General features: G+C 37.6%; 1 protein-coding gene across 2 annotated transcripts in view; it reads right to left on the reverse strand.

The window, feature by feature from the left end:
• Positions 1-21,230, reverse strand: part of LOC137290711 (uncharacterized) — an 88,484-nt gene that overhangs the window by 54,274 nt on the left and 12,980 nt on the right. The window contains exon 1 of one of the 2 annotated variants that reach the window (XM_067821802.1): positions 6,771-8,384. The exons of the other annotated variant lie outside the window; for it this stretch is intronic. Within the exon in view, the coding sequence (XP_067677903.1) occupies positions 6,771-6,979 (209 nt within the window). The 5' untranslated portion in view covers positions 6,980-8,384. Of the gene's footprint in view, positions 1-6,770; positions 8,385-21,230 lie in introns of those variants that run through there. 2 annotated transcript variants of the gene reach the window in all.

Consider the following 21,230-nt stretch of genomic DNA (forward strand, 5'->3'; position numbering starts at 1 on the left):
TATGAATAAGTAGAGAAATCACAAGGTGCAATAAATCTTGTGTGCCCACCTACAAATACAGATAAAAGAGTCATACCAGCATGATGAACCTACAGAAGTAGTTGGCTTGTCATATGTCAGTCCTTCATGTAATGAGGCCCTGCATGGTTGTCCACTAACACTCACATATCATCATGCAGGATAGCCCACATTGCTACTGTAAACAGAACACCTGTCCTGTGTTCAGCAGTGGTTTGTGTAATGGTAACTTACATAGCATAGAATATCCAGATTGTTATCGAAGAATATCAGTGTCATCTGGTGTCATCTGGCAAGACAGTGTCCTAAAATCTGTGATGCATACCCTCCCTCTTCAAATCTACCAGGCTAAATGACAAAAGTTAAATATTCTCGGGCATCGGCGTGTCACATTTATTTGTGCGCTTAACTTTTTTATTGCTGTTTAAAGAAAATAATGATGACTTTCATCCATTTGTCCACTATAAGAATGAATGTTTGTAAGAACGAGTGTGACTGAATCAACAACTTATTAACACATCCTAAGATGCATTTCTGAGAGACAAAAAAAAAATGCGTTCCTACCTAGTCACTCTTTTTTTCTATCAAAAACTTTTCAAAAGTCCTACAACCCTCAACACTTTTGAAAACAATGTGCCTGTGAAACATTAATATTTTTATGCAGTCCTATTCAGGAAAATGAGAATACTGACTCATGACAGTACCCACGCACTATGCCATGCATAATGACATGACAGTACCCACGCACTATGCCATGCATAATGACATGACAGTACCCACGCACTATGCCATGCATAATGACATGACAGTACCCATGCACTATGCCATGCATAATGACATGACAGTACCCACGCACTATGCCATGCATAATGACATGACAGTACCCACGCACTATGCCATGCATAATGACATGACAGTACCCACGCACTATGCCATGCATAATGACATGACAGTACCCATGCACTATGCCATGCATAATGACATGACAGTATTCCTAAACCATACAAAGTCATGACACATACATTGGCATGACTTTATCAAAAGGCCATGCAATGACATGACAACATTCCTGAATAATCAATGTCATACAGGGAAAAACAAAAAACACCACAAATATTTTGCTCCAATTCAGGTGAAAAATGCTTAGCAATGTGAGATCATACTCTCTAGCTTTTGTGGCACCATTTAGGTGAGACACTCACTAAATCCACAATCACCAAAATGGTTAATCATGTGCGTCCCAACCCAGCAGTTGATCCTCAAGCACTGAAGGAACTGTGTCATTGTCCCAACCTGTTGTCTACTTATGGTAATGACAAATCCTCAGTCATCCTCCCAGCCACATGACTTCAATTAGCTACTGACCAGTGTCATTAATAATAACAGACTAACTTATAGACTTCTTTCCAAAAATCGATAAAGAAAAACCTGTAATCAATATAGAATTTGTCCATGGCATAGGAAGCTGCTAACCTCCATATGTCTCCAGGATGTCTATGCATTAAGACATCAGTTTAACTTCACAAGCTATTATACAAACCTTAGGTAGCACGAAAACAGATTAAGTTAGCTTTGCAAATAAAAGAGTTATTTATTGGTTGTCAAAAAGAAAGTAAATTCAAGAACACACTGATATTGAAAGATGCACACTGCAAGCCACTTTCACAAGGTGACAGTCACACAAAATCAATGTTGCTATGCCAACTATAAGACTGTTTGTTGGTAAGGAAATGGCACAAGACAGCAGGATCCACGAGTCAGCAGTTTCCACAATGCATCCCATTGACTGACTCACACAGAAATTCACATATGAAGTTGTACATCCCATCAACGTCAAGCCTTGCAAATCCTATATGAAAGGACACAAATACCCCATGTATTCCCTCGTGAGCCTGAAGTTTATTACTTGAAATTGTCGTATACATAAACACATGAAATGTACTGGAAATCAATTTATAATCTATTGATGGGATGAATCCTGGGGAATCTATGTAAATGACAAAATGCTTCTATGAAACTCCTAAATGGAGCTGCAATCCCAACGATCCAGAGTCGCATACATATGCTGTCAAATTTATACCATAAATAAATGAGATCAACTTGCTTGATAACACTTCAGTGCAGACAAAGACCAGTCTATAAATAATCCTGTTCATGTATTGCTACGTTATGGAGTATTTCATTGCCACTTGTAAATCAGATGAGCGTTGGTAAACATTTGATTCTCTATGTATTAACTGAAGCAATCAAATGCAAGACACATGGCTGAAGGACTCTGAGGGATAACTGGGGCCCTAGAAATGTCACATGTCAAACTTTGCATGAAAACTACCAGACAAGTTCAATCGGGTGTTAAGGCATATATTCAGGGATCAATTCATCACATGTAGTTAGCTCACTAAATACTCCAGCGTCCCCCTCCTACTATAAAACGACATCAATTCACTGAATCAAGGCACTTGACACTTCTATATTCATCACCTGTGATGAAGGAATGATGTTCTGCACAATGTCCATATTGTGTAATATAAAAAGGTGAAAGTAATCAGCTCTACAGTTTTCTCATTGGTGCAATCAGTATCAAACAACCTCAGTGATATTAACATAAAGAATACTGGAACATTCTCAAACAACTAACGATCTAGACAAAAAATATGAAAGAAAGCAGTTTGCAAAATAGTATCAGCATATTGCAAGCCAGTCAGTCTAGCTATGCCTGAAAGTTACCTTCCCACAAAATAATTCAATATCCCGAAATGTGAATGCAGACACAGGTTTCATCATTAAGCTGCTAATATGATGAACGTTTTTATCAGGCCACAATCTTGCATGATTAGGAAGTGCATGATAACTTAACAAGTCGGAGAGAGTGATATTATTACAAAATGACCCCATGAAAATTTACTAGTCAGTTGGGTCAGTGACCGTGGATATTTATTGGCACGACTTGATTCTTACTAGCCCCAGGCTGGCGGGCCAGTGGTTATTTTGCATAATGAAATATGTTATACATTTACACTCCACAGTATGTACCTACTGACGTACTTATGTCAGTGTTACATCCAAGAGACACTATAAATACTTTATGAAAACAAGTCACAACTAATCTGAATGTAAAACACACACCCTCTCCAGTGGTGTATCATTAAGAAAGTGTGTATGAAACTGTCCACAGGAAAACACTGCATTAAGAAACATGTGTTTGTATTTGTTTCCTCATATTCATGTCACAAACTGTTTTCATCACTTTGTGTACGGTTATAGCCCTATTATGATCAAATTGCCGACTGAACCAATGAGTTTTTACTTTCACTCTGCTAGGAGCACCATCAAAGATACAACACCAATATTAATTTCAACTACGCCATACATGTACATCTGAATATAAAATTTATAATAGATATAGATCATCTTTGCTGAGCATGCATATTTATACAGAATCATGTTTGTAACAATATACTAGTATGTGCAGCCACTCTTTCTTTCTCACACTTTTTGAAGATACACATGTAAAAAATGTCCAGGTACATACATATGACTAAATGGATTTTCTCAACTATCATCAAAACTTTGAAACAGGAGTGAATCTATCACAAAATGTTTATACTGTCTTTATTCAAGAAACTGAGCCTTGGTCTGAAATCTACTCATCTCAAGAACTAAAACACTCTTCATAAAAACGTCCTAAATCAGACATTTTTTAAATGCTTACTTATCTATGTATTCAGAGTTGCTTCAAGACCTATGAGAACAAAGTGTCATTCCCACTCGTGTGAAAACATCCACGAACTTGAGGACAGTTTCTGAAAGTGTTGTTCGTATCCTTATTCCTCATCTTTCATCACCTGAATAAACCCTTCCAACTTCTGTGGGAGTACTGACTGACAAAGTGAGTGAGTAATCATTCATCACATTCAATGTCAGACTTAATAAGCTGTCAGCATATGTGCACTTACCAAGAGCAGGAGTCACAGCTATAATTGTCTCCTAGTGGCTCTTGTACAATGTGCAAGCAAGTGAGTCAGTCAGTGAAGTTTATTTTTACGCCACTTTCAGCAATATCACGGGGCAGGACACTAGAAATGGGCTCACACACTGTACCCATTGGGGAATCGAATTCGGGTCCTAGCATGACAAGCAAACGCTTTAACCACTAGGCTACCACTCCAAAACTGATGAAGAAAATGTTTCTGTGAAGCCTTCTTCATTTTTATTAGCAATGCATGATGTCTATGATCTTGCCATATAGCTGAAAATATGGTAGCATAAAACTAAACTCACTCACTCACTCACTCACTCACGACTGTGCAGGTTGTGTTACTGAAAGTAAAAGGGAAACCTCTGCTGATCAGGATTTACAGAGTTGTCTCCCTTCCATAGAAGTGCAAACTGACAATTAATTCTAAGTGAAAGCACTGGAGGGTGAAATCACTCTTAGAACATTGGTCTAGATCTGGTTCCATGATTCAGAAACTGTCAATATGATGATCAATAAAGACAAAGAAAAGGAGAAGGTTAAAATTAAAACCTATATTTACTTGCTCAGGTATTGTATGAATCACATACAACAGTACATTTTCTTTCTATTTTTCCAATCTGACATTACCCTCCCATGATAATTACCCTCCCATGACAATGTAATGATTTCTAAGTGAAAATAATAAGAAAATTTACCAAATGTGGCAAGAATGGATGACTAAAAAATCAATGTTACTGCTAAATACCATAAATCTGGGTAACTTTCATCAGATGTGCAGCTCACAATGCACATTTTCATAAATCATTAACAACAATAACAGTTATTGTTTTGTAGGAGAGTGTGACATCCAAGCCTTGTCAGCTTTTTGATTGAGTGGTCATTTGGACAAGATTGAAGACAATGGATTAGTTACATCAAGGGTAACATGAATATCATCAGGTCCGGATCAGTCGGGGTATGAACAATGCTCCATGACATCAGCCAGTCACTTAGGTAAGTACACGAGACAGTCAGATAATGAACAATGGCCTATGACATCAGGTCTGACTACCAGTCACTGAGAACAATGGTCCATGACGTCAGGTTCTGACTTCCAGCCACTGAGTATGTTCACCAGACAGTCAGAGTATGAACAATGGTCCATGACATCAGGGACTGATGACTACACTGTCACTGAGTATGTCAACCTCTGTCAGACAGAGGATGAACCATGTCATCAGGGTCCAATCACCACAACCAGTGATATTCCTAGGCATGTAAACATGAGAATCATTATCAAGACAAAGGATAAATAATGTGTCATGACATCATGGCCTGGGGACCAAAATCAGCACAAATCCTGCACGTGTCCACCAGACTGTCCAACAGAAGATACTGAAGACCAATCTTACTTGGAAAGCGTTACAGGGAATAGAGATGGCACATTACATAAGACCTATCCAGCAGCTCATACCCAGGTAATTGCTGGGACTATAAATACTTGATAACAATGGCCGTGTTCATGCATCTAGGAGTGTTGATTCAGTAAATGTTGCATGCATTGGAAGACAATGATATCATTTAGGCAGGTGAATTCAACTGATGATGAAAATCAGATGTGCTCTGGGAATTATGATTTGGTTGGGTTTTTTTATTTATATGTGGTGCGTTTTCCTCAATATTCAACCACCTTGTACCTAATTTAGAACTAAGCATGTGACTTCAAGAGCTGAAATCTTTCCCAGATATTCCCATGTTCCATACCATGTCAGCACACTTGGAACAGAGGGAATAGTTGAGTGTCAATTGCTGATCACATTTCCTCTCATCTCTCATGGAGCTATGCGCATTTTAAAACTATTCAACTCTATCACAGAGGCCATATATTAGTATACAGTTTCTGTTGTCAGAAACACATTTCAGTACCAATCTACTTTGAAGGTATTTTTAGCTGTAACTAATGTCAGTGCAACCATTTTATCCATAAATGATAAAATGACACCATTTTTTGTTAGTAATTCAAGTAAAAGTAGATGAAAAGCAAATAAATCTCAAGCCTAAACTCTTCCTTAAACAAAATACAGTAAAGAAGATGGCTCATTTTACAGAATCAAACAACATGTCATTAAGTATGTATACTGACAATGGCAGGTAGACAGGGAAGACAATTACAATGCTGCACAGCCTTAGGTCACCATTTGCTGTTGAAATCATTCATTATAGAACATGTCCTGAATTAAGGATTATGTTGGTAAATTATACAAAACGTATTTGAAAGTGTTTTCCAAGTTACATTTCTAAATATTCGCAACCAACAAATAAACAAAGCCTAACCTACTATGACCAGGAGATTATCCACATGTCACACATGGGTACTTCAACAAATACACTTGTTCAATAATTTGACACAAATAATCATAAACATGACTGAAAACGTTACTGGTGACATTAGTGAAGACGATCTTTCTACTCACTGTTGATACTTCTACCTTCTCTGGACAGACAATATTCATTACTATTTCCTCCAGTTTACATAACTTTAAATCAAACAAGTTAAACATCAGGACAAAGCAACCAAAGAGGATCATTTATTTAATTGCTCATCAGCAAAACAAATCAAAAGCAGTAGGACATTTCACATGATCTTTAAATTGATATTGAATGTCATCTGCCAAGGTTCCAGACTTAAATACATTAATTTGGGATATGAAAAAAGTAAATATAACTCCTTTTAGTAAGGTTATCTAAATACATTAATACAACATCACAAAGTAGCTTCATTGGTGAGTCTTACCTGCACAACCCATGTATAGGTAGGGTCTGTTTGCGACTATTTTGGATGAGCTTGAGACGGATCATACGGCTGCTGAACAGTTGCATGAAGGGCCGGGACTCAGGGCGTTCCGTCTCAGCTCCACTGCGATGGTGGTACCGCAGGGGCAGAGTGAATTCTGCAGCTTCATTGGTAAACACCATTGTACACAGTCTTCTCTTTGGCAACATAAACGTTACAGTTCTTTGATTTCCTCTGTGAAAGACTGGTTAATACTTAATCACATGACATCAGCTACTGGAGCTTCAGGGTAGTGTAGACCACACACATTGCTTGAAACAACTGTATCAATAGCTGAAACAATCTAAGACCACAAACATCCCTGGATTGTAAAGTTTTCTGAGGATGTTCTCAGACTGCCAAAAGAATGAGATTATATTAATAAAGTTTCTCCTTCCATACAAAAGTCCCCGTGAAAAAATCACAAACTAAATGAGTAAAATGTTATTCCACCCTAGCAGATTTGAAATGGAGGAAAACTGTCGTCTGTTCACCTGTGACTTTCGAAGATGTTCCCAGCACAGGAGTATGCCAGCAAAAGATATATGTTACACAGTAACCCGACAACACCATGTCTTTGAAAACCCTTGATAAAGTCTTCTCATCACTGACCTATGAAGCATGAACGTATTAATGACAGTTTAGCGTTAATCTATCAAAACAGATCTAATATAGCCCAGGTGCTCTCTGAGCAACCAGTATAGTTCCACTTCAAGGCCCAACTGTTTGCATTGGAGTATTAAACCTTTGTCCCAACAGAAATATGAGATATATGTGTCAATATAAGCTGGTCTACAAGGCTATGTTGACAACTTTCTGCCAAATGTGTCTACTCTATTGTTCTTGGCTACAAATCAAAAACTCCACCAAATCCATGAATATTCATGTACTCAAAACAAATTCATTCCAACAAATCACTAGTAGATGGAATATTAACTTGTTCTTATATTACGGCTTCCTTCCTTCATAAATCTGCATTCACATGAAAAACATGAATAGCCATTCCTACACTTTGTGATTCATAAATATCCCAACCTCACACAAAACAGATCAATGCAACCTTTCAAACATTTCTGTACGTCTCTTATATAACACAATTGGACCACTGACACTAACTGTAGCTCACATATTCCAAATCACATGAAGATTGGTCTTTGAATCTTCTATATTCCTTTTAAACAGCACCAAGACTGGATATATCCTATAAGCCTTGAGAGTCTATGATAGACACAGATACTCTGTGATAGCATGTATATACAGAGTTAATCCTGTGCTGGTCTGTCTGGGCACAAACAAGGCTAAAGTCGTATTCAGTAGCTAAGATGTCATGCACTCCAGTTTCAAACACAATACAAATATTTATCTCACCAAGGTACGTATCCAGTGTATGTCGATTTCCGATCAACACAAACACATTCAGCAAAATTCATTGTTCAGGTGCTCATGTTGAAACACCTCCTGCATAGCTGTACATCAGCCCATGAAATCTGCATCATGCCTAAACAACTGACCAAGGGTCAGCGATACCCATAAATAACCATCTTAGACACCACAGGCTTACCTACAATAATACTTAGCTCTTAGTAAAGACCCTGACTGTTATCCTCCTGAAAGAAGTGAGTTTTCAATAGTGTTTATCTGGCTGATCTACTTGCACCACATGTCTGTTACAGGTGTAGGCTGATCAGGTGAAGTTAGGGCCCCTCAGGACCCATTCAGTGGACCCTATTCTTCGCTCCGGTAATTAGTTGATTGTTTCTCTGATAACTGCTCTTGGTGATTTTACACTGCAAGTCTGATAAATTAGATTGCTTTTTCTAGCAAGAGATTGTTTGCTCCTTCAAACGAAAACAACTGTCAATCTTGATGAACGACATTCAGGTAACTTCTTTGAGTGCTTTCTGATGTTGCTATTTAACCATAACAACTTATCTGTGGACATTTAGGTTGTCAATCAAGTAAACATATGATCAGAAGCATGTCATGATTTTTCATGCTGTAAATATCTTCAGGGTTTGTAAACGAGGATTAACCTTCCCCACTATCAAATGTTTATTGCTCACTTCTCCCGCAGTGTCCTACAGCTCACAAATTCAACTGACACATTAATACCATACAGATTAATCTGACTGATAAAGGCCCCATGTGAAAATTGCTTGGTACAAGCAGGAGCAAGAAACCTAGGCTCTAACAAGTGCGTGTCTTGTAGCCTAGAGCAACAGTATCAGTATCATTTCAGTGAGCTGGAGGTAGACCAAATATACTAAGGTCATAATGTTTACTACATTTCGAAAACCCTCCGAAGTGACTTACATCAGGGTGCCAGGCCACATGAAACCATGAAGTCCCCATCACAAATTACAGCACCGTAGACCACATGAAACCGAGAAGTCCCCATCACATATTAATAATAATAATAACAATATGTAATAATAATATGTGCATTTATATTGTGCCAAACTGCACTCATGAGGTGGATGCTCATAGCGCTAACAGTCAAAGCAAGTACATTATTACCTCGGATAACCCAAGCACCACAGACCACATGAAACCCTGAAGTCCCCACCACATATTACAGCATTGTAGACCACATATTACAGCACCATAGACCACACAAAACCCTCTAAGTCCCCACCACATATTATAGCACCATAGACCACACGAAACCATGAAGTCCCCACCACATATTATAGCACCATAGACCACATGAAACCCTCTAAGTCCCCAACACATATTACAGCACCAATAGGCCACACAAAACCCTGAAGTCCCCACCACATATTATAGCACTGTAGACAACATGAAACCCCCGTAGTCCCCACCATATATTATAGCACCATAGACCACACGAAACCCTGAAGTCCCCACCACTTATTATAGCACCATAGACCACACATAACCCTGAAGTCCCCACCACATATTATAGCACCGTAGACCACACGAAACCCTGAAGTCCCCACCACTTATTACAGCACCGTAGACCACACGAAAACCTGAAGTCCCCACCACATATTACAGCACTGTAGGCCACATGAAACCATGAAGTCCCCACCACATATTACAGCACTGTAGACCACATGAAACCATGAAGTCCCCACCACATATTACAGCACCGTAGACCACACGAAACCCTGAAGTCCACACCACATATTACAGCAACGTAGACCACATGAACCCTTAAAGTCCACACAATAAATTACTGCTCTGTAGACTGCTAGGCCACATGAACCCCTGAAGACCCCAACACAAATTACAGCACCATAGACCGCATAAAACCCCCACAGTCCAAACAAGAAACTACACCATCAACACGCAAAGAAGTCCACACAATAAATTACTGCACCATCAGGACATCTCAACAGGGAGAAGTCCCAAAAACAAATTACAACACCTTAGACCATCAGGACATCTGAACACCAATACAAACAAAAACAAATTTCCTTCATTAAACCACACTGCCAACTTCCAATAACTTCCAGAGCATATTACAGATTTGGTTCTGAGTCATCAAAAGCCTTAAATGCAACTGCACAGAACATGTAACATTTATTCCATAAGAGCTGATAAAAAACATAATTTGTAACACACACCATTACAATCTGAATACAAAGGATCATAGTTTCACCCTTTAGTGTGATGGGGTGCCTCTAATTTATTAAATCAGAGAAACAGTTGTGTGTACTTTGGTGACAGAGAGCATGGTAACGCACTCTATAGTCCTACAAGGCCCATTGAGTTATCTCCCTTGTACTACTGTTGGTACTAAACAACATGGAATGATGTGGATCATATTGAACTTGCCACAAATGTGAGTAAGTCTCACCAATAGCCTGATAGTAAATCACGACCTCAGCTGTACAAAAAATAATAATCATTATTCTTGACAAAAATACAAGATCTGCATCAATATTGCACCTTTCCTGTAAACTAAGAAGCCATTACCCAAATTTGAAAACATTAAATGATTGATCCTGCTTGAACAAATTTGACAGGGGATCAAGAGTTTAATTTATGATAATTCCTGATCAATTAAATATTCAAAAATATAAAAATTTGCACTGCCATTCTCAAACTGATACAGCTTATGATCCCCAAATGTGAATACAATCTATTTAAATGTGTCCAAGTTACCGGTTAAACAACAATTCCTTTTTTAAGTTCAAAATATGCAGATTGACACAACTCTTTAAAAAAATTGAACAAAATTTGTACTGCACCTATCCTTCAAACAAAAAAAATTGTTTTGAAATTTGAAAACATTTTTATCAATACTTTTCAAGTCCAAACTTGTAAATTGCTGTAATTCTTGAAAATATAATAACATGAATATACTACCGTTATCAAAGAAAGTGCAATCATAATCATCATATTTGTCTGGATATACAGAACCCAAGATCACTGCGGTTGCCTTGCTGTGAAACGTACATCTCAGATAGATGGACAAAAGTGCTGACTTGTTACCAATAGCATTCGGATGACGAATTGTGAAGATAAACAGCTGACTACTCTATACAGTGGAATGTATGCATCTGGGCTCTTTTTCTCGAAACGTTCGTAGCCCTAAGAATTCTTAACTTTGATCGTAGCCAATGTGTTAAGAATGGGCTTATGAAGTGCGTAGGGCTATGAACTTTTCGAGAATGGCTAGCCTTGAGTTGATGCAAGTGCTTCAGTCTCTATCAGATGCAAACATTGTCTCTGGTTAGTACTGTCTGTATGGACATGGTCAGTTTACATCAAATGAGTTTTGAATACTAATTAACCTATGAGACCCCCATCAATATAGAAACTGATTGTTAGTAGTGTTATTGAGGTAAAGGTACAACTTAAAAGAATTTATTTTGTAGCTAAGTTGCCGACATGTAGTAAGTTCCATTCTCTAAGAGATGATTCACGATACCCGGTGTCACAGAACCGTAACTACTACATTGCAACAAATCTTCCAGACATTGATGAAAACTCTTTGTCTCTATATTGTTACAATAATTTCCAATATGTGAACATATTTGTTCTGTTCAATTAAGAACATTACAAGTGTATCTGTTCCTGGGACAACCACAGCGTGATTGAGTAGTCACTTTGCCGGTTTTAGAAATATTCCAGCAATATAATGGCAGGGAACATCAGAAATAGGCCTCACATATTGTACCAACATGGTAAATCAAACACAGGTCTTCTTCACAAAAAGCGAATGCTTTATCCATCTCACCAACACTACCTGAGTCAACCAAACTGTAATGGAGAAGAATCAAGGGCATTGTTAAGATGATTAGATTTCCAGACACGAGCCCAGGTATGTTGACATCAACAGCCAGACAAAATGATGTGGAAGAGATCAGTTCCAATAATGACCTTTCACTACACACTGAAGAAACATAAAAGTTCTGAAACTGTGCAGCTTATCATGAGTTGTCTACCTTGATATGTTTCAGCAGACATACACTCCACAACTGAGATCATCCAATATGTTCACACTGACACTGACTACCAGCAGTGAATATAAACTCCACTGAGACAATAAAGTTGTGTGGACAAAACCTGGTTTTTCTGAAGTTTTCTTGTCAGGTAAGAACATTACCCTGAAGATAAAGTAGAAACTGGTGATCAGTCATTTAGTCACAGTTATCTGATGATCTTAGGAGGCTCAGATTAATTTAAAGTCTCAATCCTTAGGTTTCACTCTTAAGTGATTATTACTGCTAACAAATGACAGCTATTTCCACACACAGAAATATGCAATAAAGCTAAGACATACCCTAACAGAAAACCTCCAAAAATGACCTACATCTAAAGCATTTAAACAGCCAATCTTCTAAGTACCTATCATCACAACCTTCTAAGCCTGTATGCAACTTCAGCCATCTTATTACTTTTATTCCAATGCAGATTTGGGTTATTTCAAGAGTACACCAGACACATTTTAGGTAGTTTTAAACTGACAAATAGAGTGAGCTAGGGCCAAACTTTCTCACTGTATTAACGTAACTGTCACTGGGCACCAACCTCGAATGAGGCCCCTATTAAACTTGTACAGGATGATCTTAGTGAAAGAGACAACAATAGCAATAGCATGGTATGGTATTCTCTTTATTCAGCATGTTCATTAACCAGACACTGGTGACAACAAACTCCCTACCTCTTATTCTGTTCCATCTCCTCCATGAGCAATGCCTCATGTTTTTTGGCTAGCCTCTCAATGAGCTCCCTCACTGTGGGTATCTTCTGACTCTTCTGTTTGCGCACCATGCGAACTTGGTGAGTAGAGACGCGTGAGAAGATGACTGCCAGGGGGAATGTGGATGCTGCCGTCTCGAGCTGTCATGTAGTCCTTGCTCTCCTTTGACACTGCAAGGTGCACAAGTCATACATACAGGTGCTCTTGGAAAGAAAACAAGAAACTGAAAACATTTATGAAAATAATCCTATCTATAAATTGTAGTGACATCATTTGTTCTCACATGGCCTTAATTTTGAAGAACAAACTTTAAGCAGGGACATTCTCCATAACACCTTGTGTCCTAAGGCATTCTAGAAAAAGTCCCTCCTTTCAGGGAAAGTATACAGAAAGTAAACTATTTGGCTGAAACTGAGAATCTTGAGAATCTGTTTTTCACGTACCTGTGAATTTAAGTCAGCAATTTTACAGCTCATGGGAAGTGAGCTGACAAATATAAATACTGATTTTTTTGGTATTAAGTTACTCATATTTCTTTTAGTTGATACGTGAAATCAAGCACAAACCCCTCAGACTGTTATGAAATATAGTTCTGTTGAAGGAGAGTTATAAAACCTCATATATACACTATGACCAGTTTTATCCTACAAATAATGCATCCATGAATTGTGTGCTAGTCATTCATTGATAATTACATGCAGAATCCTTCACAAGAAGACCCTGTGAAAACCCTATCACAAAAAGACAGAATCTTTAATCTGACTGTGTATGCTTATGTCAGATTTCAAAACATGCACACACCTGCACCAAATCTGCTTTCTTACTGTTCCTGGGCACTTAAAACATGTTATCCTCAAACTAAAGTTTACAAACATGACATACATATGAATGATACCAGTAAAGAAAACAACACTAACTGTTATAAATTATTCACTCAAATCTTAATGGTATATTACCCACAATAAACGACACAACACATGCTTTAAATTAAGGGAACCGTGGTGCTGAGATTGGCAGCTGAAGTATTTCAATTTAGGGATCCTTAAACATTTAATTTTTATCATCAAAGGTTATCATAAGGACCCTTTGACTTTCAAGTTTATTTTTTGCACTAAATACATTCAACAAAATATCAGTATCACCTGGAATCAAAATCATTTGTAATCAACAAGTGAAATAAAATCAATAGAGGAATGTTACAGTTGGAGTGTGTGTTCCCTATGATCAAGGGCTTGGTGTAGTTTTATGACTCATGTTGTACCTGGAATAGTGTGAAGCTGGGTGACATATAGCCTACCACCACATCAGCACATGACAGCCAGGTAACATACAGGCCATTCTCCAGGCTGCAACACAGAGGAGGCTCTATAGTCGGTGTTCTGCACAAAAAAACACCAGCCTCTGATGTGTGATAGGTACTCAATTGCCATTTGGTATTTTTTTAGATTATTTTACAAGAGCAAGATTGAGTGACCTTGACATGTGATGTGAAAACCAACTCACCAACTCTGAGGAACGTAACTACATGTATTCACATTTAGATTTATGTCAAACTAAAGTACTATGAATAATCCTAGTTAAATCAACAGCATGCATTTCTTATTATTACTTTTAAATTGATCTTGACAAAATTATTATGGTGAATGTTATAATCGTCTCAACATTAGTCTTAGATAGTTAGACAGAGAAAGTAAGCAACTGGCACAAACATTTCACAGGTTTTGGCAACTTTGGCAACTCATCTTGCCACAGAGTGGTTACGTGATGTCTTGTGGCATTATAAGGCTAGGCAAAAACATATGATTTACGATTACTCAGACTAGAGTTTCTACCCTCTGCTAATCAATTATACCTTTGAAAGATACATAGAAAACATGTAGTTTAGCCAATGTCTGTATAACTAGTTTCATTTGCAACTATTCTGTCTGCTGAGAGTGCAACTGGCTAAGCATGCAATTTAATATATTAGTGCAAACAATCCATTATCATGTACTGTGTAATAACCATTTGCATGAGAATGAGAACTGTTTTTTTAACAACAGAATATGTTAATGACGTGATGTGATAAAGAGATTATCACACTAGTGTTTTATGGCAAGTAACCTCTGTCGTGCATAAACAATATATACACCATCCAGAACACACCAGCCTACTGACCTGTACACAACACCATGACAAAGGTACCCCTGAATAAACTAATGACTGGCATATCAAATGATCAATACATAATTCATAATCTCTTACTTTCTTCCAGCATTCTCCAGATATCATTTCCATATGTAAGTTTTTATCTTCTACCTGTGCTGAAACATCATGGTGACGGATCGATAATTCAGGCTTTCAGAGACCTGGAATCAATACTTTTCTATATCTACCTATACAAATGTGCTGGCCTCGAGAGTTTAGTGAGGATTACTGTGTCAATAAATCAGTGTCAACACAAATACAACTGATGAACATAGGTGAACTCACAGAGTGAAAAATACACATGTTTGAACACCTTGTCTTATAGACACTTACAACAATACTGAAACAGTACTTTGGACACAGCCTTATGGGGCCGCTAATAAATACTTTTTCTTTGGTAATTATCACTCTATTCCAGGGCCCTTTACAGATTAGATCTGACACCCAGGGTAAAAGATTTTAAGCGTTTTGATTGTGTTATGTGGAACAGTATGTTGAGGCCAGTAATTGAACATCTTTTATTCACAGCTAATTTTTGTTTTCAAATCAGAAGTTGAAGGTTAAGAAAAACATTTTTAAAGAATGGGGACATTAGCTCACTCTTCTGATGTAAGTATTGCCTTGTTTTGTTTGTCATCAGAACTCAGACACCATGCATGACTGTCTAAGATTATACCTCTAGAATAATTAAGCAGGGATATTGGCAAGGATTTGGTTTTGTTCAATTTTGATTTTAACGGAGTAAAATAATATTGGCAGGTGGTTTGTTTAAAAACCACTCAGTATAAACACAATCTTTTTGGTATGACAAAGGCTGGGACACTTTTAATAACTGTTGATGCACTTAAGGACTGCAAGTTGTTTTAATTGAATCCATTCAAACCAACCAATTATACAGATTTAGCTACAAATACCTCACAAAACATGAACAAAATGGGCCTACAGAAGTCTCAGTATTGCCAGAGAAACCAACCATAAATCATTATATGAATAGACAGCAGAGAAACAATATGGACTGGGATGTGTCTGTGGAGGGCTGTACTACTGAAGACAGGGTTGACTGAAGGATTCACCCTCTTTTGTACTCCAATGTTAAGTTTCAGGACAGATGCCAGTACCTTTAATTGCCAGGTGAGTGAAGACATGGTAAAAGATGGCAACACGTTTCACATGTTACATGAACACGTTCTGTGTTTATCAGCAGCATAGACCCTATCCTTCAATAAAACACAAATGGCTTAAGAGGATTTATTGACAATTTCATGGCACTTAGTTCTGATGTGATATGGCACTATAAACAAACGAATATAACCTATTTTACAGAACTGAAAACAATCCATTAATAGTATAAATTCAATTACAAGGAACAGCCTAATGTGCTCAGCCTAAATTTCATATCACAACTGAAAACGTGAAGTCACCTAGAGACAGGATAAATAGGAAACAATAATACCACCTACCTGTTTATATCAGGTATCAAATTACACCACCATATAAAGCAACCACACTTCTGTAGAGACAGACAGGCAGGACTAACTTAGCAGTCACTGACTTAATAGACAGACCAATATCCTTTCTATAAGAGGTTTTCAAAAGCTGAAGAGAGGTAGTGTGTATTCAAGTGTATTGAACACAAGCATGTTGAACCTTGGTACCACTAGAATATCAGTGGAGGCCCTCGGGTTCAGGTTGTATTACATTCAGGTAACCTGCCCTGTCTGGCTTGAATGTGTCTTCAATGGAATGAGTGTAAATGAAATCTTGACAGATAAACACTTGTTCTTTTTCTAGTAATAAACACCCTGGGAGTTAAGTAAACAATGTTGTTATGTGGAACTCAACACCCACTGACACTGGCAATACTGAAGCAAAATTAATTTCAACTCCACTTTAGATTACTTGTATATGATGTGATGAATCTGCATGGCTGATCACTGGAAAAGATCTATCGTATGAATATGATAAAGTATCTGTCTCCCACGGTAACCATGAATATTTCTGATATTGAGAGCCTGTGTTTGTGTGTCATGACTATACACATATTTGAACAGGAAAAAGAAATATATTTTAATTTTAATTTTAACTCAACATTTTTTCAGCAGAATGTTGCTCTCATTACATATACTAAACAGTGCTATTCTATATGGGTTTTACTTAATATAATACTGCCTGCTGTCTTGCAGAGTTGAACTACTCACACTGTGTCAACAAACCGATATGTCCACGATATTAGCATTATTCCATGAAACATGGAAGATCACTCACTCACAAAACAAAATATTGTCTGTTGCTATGTAATTAATGTATATTATTACATCAGTAATAATTATCCTATCACAATAACAATTATAGTACACACACTCCTTACACCTGAGCCTGAGTTCATAAGACTAATTACATAACGTGCCCAGGGGTCCTATGGTCTTCGTCAAACGAACCAAATCCAGGGACAAACTTAAACATTATGAAAACATTAAACGTTATTACAAGCTGTTTTGGGCTCTCATGTATACATTTCATATGTTCGCTGATAATATCAATAATTATGTTTAGATTCATTATATTTCAGACATTACTCATGCCTGAATGAGGAAGTGAGTCCTGTTTAATGCTGCTTTGGACTGAGTTCCAGTTATATCACCAGTATCATCTAGTTTGTGGCAAGCTAGCAAATGAGTTTACTGTGTCTTTGAACAGTGTTTCACTTATATCACCAGTGTCAGTTTAAAGTGCAAGGAGTAAGTGAATGAGTGACGAAAGTTTAATGTTGCTTTGGACTGAGTTCCAGTTACATCACCAGTATCATCTAGTTGGCAGTTTGCAGTTTTCAATGTTCAATAACATCAACACTGGTGACATTTTGGCGTGTATCGAATTACCATAATTTCCTTCTTGAAATTCTTATGTCACATAATGAGACTACCAGTATAGATGTGATGTGTAGGGATGATGGATCATTCTAATTACCTTGGCACTGTGACACGAAAATACTTTCACAAACACAGAAATCAATAGGATCAAAGTGAAGCAAAGGGTAATGACAAAAGAATGTCTTGCGTATGTGTATGGGCTTTGTGAATCTTAGCCCGAAACTACCCTCACAGTTCTCTTGTATCATTTTCTATCTTTCAACATTGATATATCTGGGATTTATCTAAATTAAGTCCCTTTGGCAGGTGGATTAGGAAAATCATTACTTGTTCAATTTTTGGTTGATTTTTAAAACTGCATCAGGGCTCCAGATTTTTCAAACATCAGGAATACATACTTCTTATTGTTTCAATATAGGAGTACTGGAAAACTTAAAGAGTATGTTTTGAGTATTGAAGGGAATGAAATGGCATATCTGTAATCTTGTGTTTAGTTTCACACATGCACCACAACATTGATACTCTTATGTTAACTGGTCAACAAACAAAAAAACAATACTTTTTCAGACATATACTAGTGTAAATGATTCTAAGACAGTACACCATTGCTGTGGTGTGTATCTGCCACATTTCAAAATTATTTCCTATTGTATCGTGCATACCTTCTACCCGCACCAACTCCAACATGTCTTTTACCTGAAGCTCTTCTACATTTAATGCAACATGATGAACTAAGCATGGTTCTTTTTATTGGTATTATCAGTGAAACTCAAGTCACCTGTACAGAGACTTAACATTAGTTGTAACTATAACAGCATGAACTGGAAAATGAATTTATCTAATCTAGAAACATGTGCTGATGTTTTAACAATATTGGTCTAAATATCAGCCACTGAGAAAGTCTACATACCATGTACTTATACTGATCAACTCGGTAAATATTCCAAACATCACACAACAAGCCGAAACCTTAGTTCAAATCCCAATATGGGTATAATGTATAAAGCCAGTCCTGGGGTAATCTCTGTAATATGGATGGAATACTGCTGAAAAGCGTAGAAAACCACCCTCACTCACAATCATTTTGAACTAAATACGTACTTTCAAACGCAAATACGTACTTTCAAACTCCCAGTGAAGGTCCCAGGGTAGAATAGGCCTTCAGGAACCCATGCTTGCCATAAAATGCGACTATGCTCGTCATAAGAGGCGACTAACAGGATCAGATGGTCAGGCTTGCTGACTTGGTTGACACATGTCATCAGTTCCCAATTGTGCAGATCGATGCTCATGTTGTTGGTCACTGGATTGTCTGGTCCAGACTCGATTACTTACAGACCGCCGCCATATACCTGGAATATTGCTGAGTGCAGTGTAAAACTAAACTCACTCACTCACTCAATCACTCACTCACTTTCAAACATTTTTAGATACTCGTTTTGATTATAATTTGCTGGTGTTGACATGAGTGATTTAGACTGGTAGGGTTCATTGTCATTAGCCCATCACAACACAGATGACCCTCCATTTATGATTAATGTCTGTCTACATTTCACCTTTCAGATTATCTGTAAAGTACTGCAACGGTTGACCCTGACATATTCAGAACAAACTGAAGATCTGTCTGTCAGTGCCATACTGTTAATATGTAGACAAGGAAAGAATTCAACTTTCACCTGTAGCATGCCTTAGATGAGCTAAGTTTGTTTCCCTTTAACCATGTTATCTGTCAAGTAAAGTTGCCCAATTCAATGATAAACAGTCTTATCTTTTGGCAATTATGGAGCAAATGTTAAGGCGAAAAATGTAAACATACCCAGGCTTTCTAAAAAATTGGTTCATATTCATTAAAATGGCTGATTAATATTCTTTGTCATTCAAAATGTTATAATATTATTTTCTAAACTAGAACAGATATAGTGGAAAATTCCTATATAAAATATCTTGACTCCTTCAAATGTCATATCTGTCTCCAAATCAATGCAATCCTCAATAAACTGGTGACATTCAAGACAACAATGAGTTAAAGAGCAGCTTCACACATGTGTTGACAGGTATTTCACAGTGGTATAATCTGTTAGAATACACATTATAATCAGCAATAATCAATTACAATCTTATCAGGTAAATTCAATCACATCTGATAAAGGTGACATACAGAAACAATGAAACACAACACTTACCTGGCTGCAACATATTTGATTCGTAGCTCCACATTCATAGAAATACAAACACCACTCCCCACCGAACTAGCAAACTGTCAGTCGTCATTTAGCTAGCCAGTGCCGTAGTCGGTACAGGTCCATGGAGTAAATACGACGGGTGGTATTGGATGTCTGTGACTCTATGTTATCTCCGCCTGAGTGATCCACCACTGATGTGTATCTTCGGACACAAAGAACGCGATCACGTCAATTATTTCTTTAGCTGAGGTTACTCCACACTTGTACTGCATACAGAGTAGTATATGTCAGTGTAACAGTGTAGTATATGTCAGTGTAACATGGGGCAGACACTCAGATGCACAGCACTTTCGGGATCAATGTGTGTATAATATGGTAGATATGTACAACATCTAACCCCTGTATTTGTCACAAGATCAATATTTACACAAAAGTAGAGCCATGGGTCCCAGAACTATCACACTGAGGTTTTGTAATTCCAGCACTACCCCTGCTGTCAACAGTTATGATAGGGCATATAATTCACTTAGCTCAAATGAGACTAAATTGGTTTGTGGTATCTGGATGTAAATAACATAATCTCCTCTTCACGCGCACTTGTTGATAATTGTATGGCATGGCGATAGTCTTCAGGGTGCTTTGTTCTCCGAACCAGTGGAACTCTCAGCACAATACCCAGAGTTCTCAGATATAAATCCCATGAATACACCAGACTCCATATACTGGTAAAGGCATTACCAACCAAATATGAATCACATGTGAATATAGTATGCTCCAGTTTAAACACAGGAAGGAAATGACATGAAGAAGTGATCTGAGTGATCTAATGAGTGTATCAACACAATATTTTGGGTGTGACAGACCTTCCTCAGACACAACATGCCAACAATGTACAGCCTTGTACATTCAGGACATGCTTATACAAATAAGATGTAGGACCTGAATTGGTCAGTCTAAGCTTGTTCCTGGATTTAGTTCCGCCTGAGTGACGAAATCAGCAATAATC

This window comes from Haliotis asinina, chromosome 7 (genome assembly GCF_037392515.1).
Source record: "Haliotis asinina isolate JCU_RB_2024 chromosome 7, JCU_Hal_asi_v2, whole genome shotgun sequence".
NCBI classification, from domain to species: Eukaryota; Metazoa; Mollusca; class Gastropoda; order Lepetellida; family Haliotidae; genus Haliotis; species Haliotis asinina.